The sequence below is a fragment of the Brassica oleracea genome, chromosome C1 (genome assembly GCF_000695525.1).
Source record: "Brassica oleracea var. oleracea cultivar TO1000 chromosome C1, BOL, whole genome shotgun sequence".
NCBI classification, from domain to species: domain Eukaryota; kingdom Viridiplantae; phylum Streptophyta; class Magnoliopsida; order Brassicales; family Brassicaceae; genus Brassica; species Brassica oleracea.
Genome location: NC_027748.1, coordinates 40,772,022 through 40,780,285, shown reverse-complemented (window position 1 = coordinate 40,780,285; position 8,264 = coordinate 40,772,022). Strand labels below are relative to the sequence as shown.

The window sequence follows — 8,264 nt, the reverse complement described above, 5'->3', positions numbered from 1 at the left end:
GCAACCCCACCAACTACTTCGAGAATATGTAGTTTTTTTTATTTTTCTGTTTGTATTATGAATTTAAATATTATTGTATGACTTTTTAAAATATGTTTTTCAATTTCATATTTCGTTTTAAAATTTAAATTATTTTAAATTCTGAATATTAAATATAAATTAAAATCTATTATATACTAATTAATAATAATATAATAAGAAACGATGTAAACTCCTCGTAAACATTACATGGAGTTTACATCGAATGATTACGAGTGATTAACATCGAAATATTTACGAGGGTTTTACATCGAAAAGTTTACGAGTAATTTACAACGAAAGTGTTTACGTGTGCTTTACATCGAAACAATTACGTGTGCTTTACGACGAAAGCTTACGTGTCGTTTACGACGAATCCTTTCCCTCCGCTTTACGAGGAATATATTTCGTCGTAAACTTAACGAGTCGTTTACAACGAAACCTCCGTTACGACAGACGTTTAACAACGAAACGTCTTTCGACGTTAATTCATCGTAACACCCCGTTTAAGACTAGTTTACAACGAATACTGCCCTAGTAAAAAATATGTTTTCTTGTAGTGCTATTACATATATTATTAAATTGGTGCAGACATATAAATCAAAATAATCATTGTTATTTACAATCATTTTATGGTAAATAAATCTAAATAATAATTTTTATCTTATATATTGTTATTTACAATCATTTCAATATGAAACTTTTCATATTTTTTATTAATTTATAATCATTTTTTACAAATTCAATGAAAATTTTGAAACTAAAATATTAAATTCTTAGTATCTGTTCAATAAAAATGAAATTTAAATATTTCTGCATTTTATATAATATATTATTTAATTTAAATGATATATATATATATATATATATATTTAATCTAATATTTATTAAATAAGACATCTTGTCCATATAATTTATGAACATTTGTATCTTGTTTTAAATAAATATTAAACCATTGATCACAAATTTTCAAAGTGAGATTTTTTAAAGTTTATAGTTTATATTCGTTTTTAAAAATTTAAAATATAACATATATAGAAAAAGTGAAAATTTTATTATTTGGTTAATTTTATTATATAATTTATTTTAATACTATTAATATAAAACGAAAATGACAGAAGGTGTATAAATTATTATCAAATCTTTATTATTTAAAAATTATTAATTATCATATATATATTTTGATCAGATTAGGTAATTCCGTATGTTCTATTTAAGGAAATAATGAAGAATATTTTTATATGAATAGTAAATTATATGATTAGGTTAATGAAAAATATACTACAGATGGACCAACATATTTTTCTAAGGATTTTAAAATTGATTTTCATGATGACTTGTAATATTTTTCTTTTAATAGACAGGGGATAATAAACAAGACTAATCCTGAAAATTACGGAATTGGAATCCAATGTTCTTTTGCGCTAGCCGCTAGTTTACAAGAAATTTTTTTAAATAATAATAACAAAACAAAATATGTCCTACAGCTCCAAGTACAGGATGGTCCGTTACGGGATCACTTTCAAGAAATGGGTCAAAACATTAAAGCTAAGCTATACAAAAAGATATAAAAAATAAAAATTTGTTTCCATACACAAATATTTATATACAAAAATATAATTTTCTTTTGCTAAAAGCAAATATGAAAGTTGTTTTGTATACAAATACAATAGGTTTCATTCAGACCAGGCCCAATCGCGCGTTATCGAGGCTCACTCAAAGGATCCTTTTTATTTTGTTTTGTTAAAAGTTAAAACCCTTAAAAAATTACAAAACCCTCAAACCTAGTCAGCAAAAGGATCGTTGTCGGAGCTCTCAGTGTCTCTCTCGCCCATTAACACAATTTTCTGCTAAACCCTAATTCACGCCGTCTCCTTTAAAACTCAAAGCTTTACCGTCGTGTGTTCTTCTGCTTCCTCGCCACCTTCTCTAATCTCAGGTGAATCTAATTTAAAGTTCCAATCTTTTCTTACGTTTGTCTCAATCCTCCTAGCTCGTAGCTGATTCAGGATTCAATCGGAATGCATAACAATCTAAATTTAGGTTTAGGTTATAAGGAGTACTTGCAAGTATCAAGATGGAGGTTGCTTTAGAGGATAACAATCTCATGGAGAAGGTCCTGCCTCCTGATGAGCAGGTCCTACCTACCTTTAGAGTCTCAAAACACTTTATTGTTTGTGGGTTTCGATAAAGTTAAAACCTTTGCTTCAAATTTGTTTGCAGGAGATCAATGTTGAGTTGGAGGCTAAGGAAAAGAAGTATCTTAGAGGAGAAGGTGCTAACTTAGAGGTATATATATACAAAAGAGTTTTAATCATTGTTGCTTTTGGTTTTGTGAAATGCAGAAGTTGAGTGTTTTTTTTTTTTTCATGTTTATGCAGTCATTGAAAGATAAGAAACTAAAGACTCAGCTTGCTTCACGAGAAAAGCTGTATGGCAAATCTGCAAAAGCTGCTGCTAAAATTGAGAAAGTAAGTTTTACTCCTTGAGTCACTTTGATTCCTCTGTTCTTTGTTTCGAAATATTTAATTACTGTCTTGTTATCTTGTTTGTGTTTATTTATGTAGTGGCTCTTGCCGGCTTCGGCAGGGTACTTGGAGACTGATGGGTTAGAGAAGACTTGGAGGATCAAGCAGACGGATATTGCCAAAGAAGTAGATTTATTAAGCTCAAAAAACCAATATGACATAGTGCTCCCAGGTAAATGGTCTATAGCTTCTTCTATCACATGTTTATTTATATATATAACTTGTGGTTTGGTTAATCTGTGTGACAAATACTCTCTTCGCTATGTGTGTTTCTGATCTATTTTACTGATACCGGTGAATATATATGTAGATTTTGGCCCTTACAAACTTGATTTTACTGCAAGCGGTCGACATATGCTAGCTGGTGGTCGCAAAGGCCACCTTGCTCTTGTAGACATGATGAATATGAACTTGATCAAAGAGATACATGTGAGTTTTTTTTTTAGTTTCAGAATAGCTTTATGTAAGCTTATGATTTAGTTCTTGATAGAAGTTGTTGATATTATCTGCAGGTAAGAGAAACAGTACGTGATGTTGCCTTCCTGCACAATGACCAGTTCTTTGCAGCTGCCCAGAAGAAGTATGTAGTTAACATCACCTTCTCTATCCTTATGCCTCCTTGTGTCTTGGAGGGTACTTGGACTAATATTTTGACTCTTTGTTTTCTTACAGGTATTCTTATATTTACGCGAGGGATGGAACTGAACTCCATTGTCTGAAGGTGAGTTTTACTGAATAAAAACTCTATGGATCAAATAACGAAACTTATACCTGTTCTTGGTTAACTTCAGGAGCGTGGTCCAGTTGCCAGACTCCGGTTCCTAAAAAACCATTTCCTCCTCGCATCAGTAAACAAAATCGGCCAGCTCCACTACCAAGACGTTACCTACGGCGACATGGTGGCTAGCATCCGTACAGGCAAAGGCAGAACAGACGTAATGGAAGTGAATCCCTACAACGGCGTTGTCGCCTTGGGACATTCCGGTGGAACCGTCACGATGTGGAAACCCACCAGCCAAGCACCTCTGGTCCAAATGCAGTGCCACCCTGGACCGGTCTCTGCTGTTGCCTTTCATCCGAACGGTCATCTCATGGCCACGTCTGGTAAAGAGCGCAAAGTCAAGATCTGGGACCTTCGCAAGTTCGAGGAGGTTCAGACCATCCACGGTTTCCACGCCAAGACGTTGAGTTTCAGCCAGAAAGGGTTGCTAGCGGCTGGAACCGGATCGTTTGTTCAAATTTTGGGAGACTCGAGTGGTGGCGGCTATAGTAGATACATGAGTCACCCGATGGTGAAAGGCTACCAGGTGGAGAAGGTTATGTTCAGACCGTATGAGGATGTTCTCAGGATCGGCCACTCGATGGGATGGTCGAGCGTCCTCATTCCAGGGTCTGGGGAGCCTAACTTCGACTCTTGGGTGGCTAATCCGTTTGAGACGTCGAAGCAGAGGAGGGAGAAGGAAGTTCATTTGCTTCTTGATAAGCTTCCACCTGAGACGATCATGCTTGATCCTTCGAAGATCGGGGCGATGAGGCCGTCGAGGAGGAAGGAGAAGCCGACGAGAGGGGAGATTGAGGCGGAGAAGGAGGTGGCGATAGAGGCGGCGAAGAGCGTTGAGATGAAGAAGAAGACGAAAGGGAGGAATAAGCCGAGTAAGAGGACTAAGAAGAAGAAGGAGTTGGTGGAGAATGCGAAGAAGACGTTCCCGGAGCTAGAAGAGAAGAACATTGCTGGAAAGAAGAGAAGGATCGGTGAAGATGCTGCGGCTGAGTTGCCCACGAGTTTGAAAAGGTTTGCTCGGAAAAACTGAATGTGATGTTGACACACAGACAAGTTGGATAAGTTTTGGCAATGTCTGAAGATTTTGAATTGTAATTTTGTTTCCTTTTTCTCTCCTAACAATTGTTTTTGAACTTTGACGATTTATCCTACAAAAAAAAACTGAAATCAAGTTCCATTGATCATGCAAAATACAAGTGCCATTTCTGCATATGCCACTGATTTTGCCAGAACATTAAAAATTATGCATGCAGCACGGTCTGAAAGCAATATGATGAAATGCGAACAAAAGCGAAGAAAAATTCGATGTTCAATAAATCTTAAGATGGCAATTATACGCTTTGTTTACTATATTTTTTATTTTATAATAGAGTTTGAGTTTGCTCCAATTTGGAGTAAACCTATTTTCCATTCTTTTATAGAGTGAGAAATATAGTACTATTTGAGCATTTTTACTCTAAACTTTATTTTATAGTAAAAAATATAGTGGAGTTGGAGATGCACTGACTAGACAGATTATTGGGAGCAGGTGTCAATAAATTATTTATTTATTTATTATATATTGTATATTAGATATTTTAATTTTTAGATTAGTTATAAAATTATTTTGATGAATTATAGTCCATCTATTTTTATAAAAAGTGTCACTGTAACATTTTGTACACTAATTAAGAAAACTGATTAAATTTTATTTATACCCCTAATAATTATAATTAATAATGATTATCAGAAGACAATTAATAATGACAATCAAGGTTAAAATATAAATTTTTTTTGATAAAAGTTGCATTGAATTTTAAGAATGACACTTATTTATGTAATAAGAAAAAGAGTTAGAATCTTTTTGATAAATGATGTGATTGGCTATTGCTGTAGTTGATCTCTACATCTACAATTATACCCACAGCTCTAAATCTACACCAATCTTGATTTATTTATTTTTTAAAGCTCACAGCCTTTTTTTTAAGTCCACAACACTTCTTTAAATTTATGGGGATGATTGGAAGGAGCTGTAGCTTTATATTTTTGCTTTAGAAATAAAACTGTAGATTTTTTTTGCTGTGGCTGTAGATAATTTTGCTGTAAAATATTAGCTGTAGGTTTAAAAAAATTCAATGATTTACATATAAATTTTCTAAAGCAAAAAATAAGTGCTCTAGATTTATGGCTTTCCACAGCTAAAAATAAATAAAAAGGAAAGAAAAATTTGTAATTTAAAAAAAAGTAGAATACAATAAAAAAGACTTTCTCTCTCTTCTTTCTCCCGTCCATCTCTAAAAGTAAAAAGCTAACCCCTTTCCGTCTTGCTCCGGCGTCGGAGGCATCGGTGTTGCCGGTGTACGTTAGCTCCGGCGTCGGATGCGTCTCCTCCTCATCCTCTTCTTTTTCCTTTGTTTTAATCACTTGTCTCTTCTCTTCTCCGATATGTGAAATCTCTGGTATGGCTTTGAAGTTGGAACCTTAGATCCTCCCGGGGGTGATAGATCCAGTGGTTATAGCTTGATCTGGAGATGAATCGAGGCGGTGAGAGTTGCAAGTCGATTGGAGTCGGCTTTTGGGAGACACGACATATATGTTTTTCCTTTTCTAGATTTGGGTGTTGTCTCCGGCAGTGGTGGCACGTGAGTGACGATACAGGCTCTCTCCTCCGGTCTTTGTCTTGTTTCTCTTTTCCGAAGGTTCCCTTCGTTGTGGAGAGGAGTCTATCGGCGTTCCTGTCTGTCGAAGCTTGGTGTCTTGTTTCGGTTTATGGACTTGCTGGTGCTCAAGGGAGATGGTGGTCTCGCACTGTCGGCGCGTTCTCAGTGGTGTGTGGTGGTTGTGTGGTCATCTCACCCCTGTGATTTCGTGTGCATCTTAAGGTCTAGAGTTTTGTGTTGTCGTCTATGGCAGAGGAAATTCATCCCGGCGGTTGCTCTCCTTCTGCTCGTGCTCCTCATGGTTTAGACTTCACGATGGTCCTGCCTTTTCGCGCAAGGCGTGGATGCTTCTTTTTCCTAATTCGTTACTTCGTCTCGTTCTCCAGCGTGGGTTGAAGTCTGAATCGCAAAGGTTGATGGGATAAGGTTCTCTTGTCCTTCTCAAGTTGTCACGAAGCTTCTCTGGTTGAGTCAGACTGGTTTGTTTTGTGGCTTGGAGGCTTATGTAGAGAATGATCATCCCAGTGTCAGGGATTTCTCTTGGATGGTCTGGCAGATTGTTCTCTGTCTTCTTTTGCAGGTTTAGAAGTCATCGTGTTCCTAAATTTCCACCATTGCGACCTATCTTTGTTCGGTGAGTGTGGAGTGTGTTTGTGGCTTTGGCTATGGCAGGATCCATTCACCTTCCCGTTGGTGTTGCGAGGTTAGGCGACTGCGTTGGTATGCTTTCTCATCTCTCATTCCACTCGGGTTAGCGCTTAATGTCAGTGTTGAAAGCAAGCTTGAAGCGATCATTAGAGACTAGCTACTCCGTCGATGACACAAAAAGACCGGCATCCGAGGCAGTGAGGTAAACCTCACCCTTTAAGTGGTTATCATCGGTGGCAGAGAACGGTTAATGATTTCTGAAGACAGCAGAGCGCTCTAGCGGAACGTGCCGGTATGGTGGGCGAACGAAGCTAGTCTCGTAATGTTAGATTTAGAAAATTTTGTTCAAATCAAGCTTGAAATCGACACTTGAATTCCCGTTCTTTCGGGATGATTTATAAAATGTAAATTAAAAAAAAAATGCGTTTGACAAAAAAAAAAAAAAAATTGTAGTTTTAAAAATATTTACAAAGCATGATTGGTAAAAATTTGGGTCGTGGAAATAATTTAGGTTGTAGAGAGATCTTACAACATTTCTAAAGCACTTGTCAATCAACCCTTATATCTTTATAATTGCTCTGGAGAGACAAATTCTTACAACCCAAATTTAAAGACTTTTAAAAGTTAAAAATCTAAAACCAAAGCCAAAAAAAATCACAGCAATATTTTTACAGCCAAAAAATGAAATCAGAGCTCTTACCAATCACAGACGCCAAAGTGACGGTTTTATGAAATGAATGGAGTAAGAATTATGTATATTAAAACTAAAATCTGACAAACTTGTAGACTTATATACTAATATTGTTATTGGATTTAACTGATTTACATTAATCTAGATCGAATTACATCAATTTGAACCGATTTTAATCGATTGTCGTTTAAACCGATTTAAAGAAAATTGTTTTAGTTATTGTCTATTCAGATTTTCAGAACATTGGAGCATCACATGAAGAGAGAGAGAGAGAGACAGAAGCAAGGTGTTTCAGCAGTTTGTTGACTGGTTCATTTACAGCAGTAAGAACATGCTCGTTAGCCCAACGATTCCATTGGTCCAAGGCCCTGTAGAACATGTTACCTCTAAATCATGCTCTAATCCCCTGTATATTAATTGAGGAACATTTGAAAAGATGTAACCTCAATTTTGTATTAATTAAAATATGTCATAATGCATAGTTGACACTCAATTAGGTAGTCAATTACATTCAATTGAAAAATAAGTAGGTTCACATTCGATTTTTATATGTTGTTAGATACATAAGTTGGTCAAACTATATGATATAATGATATGATATGTTATTTTCTTTCCTTAAATCAAACCTACGGAATTACCATAAATGACTAATATATATATGACAATTAATGATTTTAATAATAAAGATTTGATAACAATTTATATCTCCTCCATCATTTTTTGTTTAATTTTATATTATTAAAATAAATTAAACAATCAAATTAGCTATAAAAGTAAAATTTAGATTTTTTCGTATATGTTATATTTTGAATTTTTAAAAACGACAATAAATGACTAAAACTATTAAAATTATTATGTTAAAAATAATGATCAATGGTTTAACATTTTTAGTATAAGAAGATACACATGATTTTAAAACCATATGAGTAAAAAATATCATTTAATAATAAAATAAATAT

General features: G+C 34.8%; 1 protein-coding gene across 2 annotated transcripts; it reads left to right on the top strand.

The window, feature by feature from the left end:
- Positions 1–1,787: 1,787 nt before the first annotated feature.
- LOC106298798 (probable U3 small nucleolar RNA-associated protein 7) lies at positions 1,788–4,508 on the top strand. 2 transcript variants are annotated; one of them, XM_013735030.1, is made up of 9 exons: positions 1,788–1,957; positions 2,068–2,155; positions 2,242–2,307; positions 2,400–2,489; positions 2,586–2,718; positions 2,857–2,975; positions 3,059–3,126; positions 3,219–3,267; positions 3,338–4,508. In XM_013735030.1, exons 2-9 carry the CDS (start codon positions 2,096–2,098, stop codon positions 4,355–4,357), a joined length of 1,605 nt encoding a protein of 534 aa, XP_013590484.1. In that variant the 5' UTR covers positions 1,788–1,957; positions 2,068–2,095; the 3' UTR covers positions 4,358–4,508. The 2 variants fall into 2 exon arrangements, with proteins under 2 accessions (XP_013590484.1, XP_013590421.1); XM_013734967.1 differs by having other exon boundaries at positions 1,789–1,957; positions 2,062–2,155.
- Positions 4,509–8,264: the final 3,756 nt, after the last annotated feature.

Bases quoted from the DNA above. Each gene is read 5' to 3' on its own strand.
- LOC106298798 (XM_013735030.1), top strand. From the start codon at position 2,096: ATGGAGGTTGCTTTAGAGGATAACAATCTCATGGAGAAGGTCCTGCCT. The intron at 2,490-2,585 runs GTAAGTTTTACT...TTATTTATGTAG, and splicing joins CTGCTGCTAAAATTGAGAAA to TGGCTCTTGCCGGCTTCGGC. The intron at 3,127-3,218 runs GTATGTAGTTAA...GTTTTCTTACAG, and splicing joins TTTGCAGCTGCCCAGAAGAA to GTATTCTTATATTTACGCGA.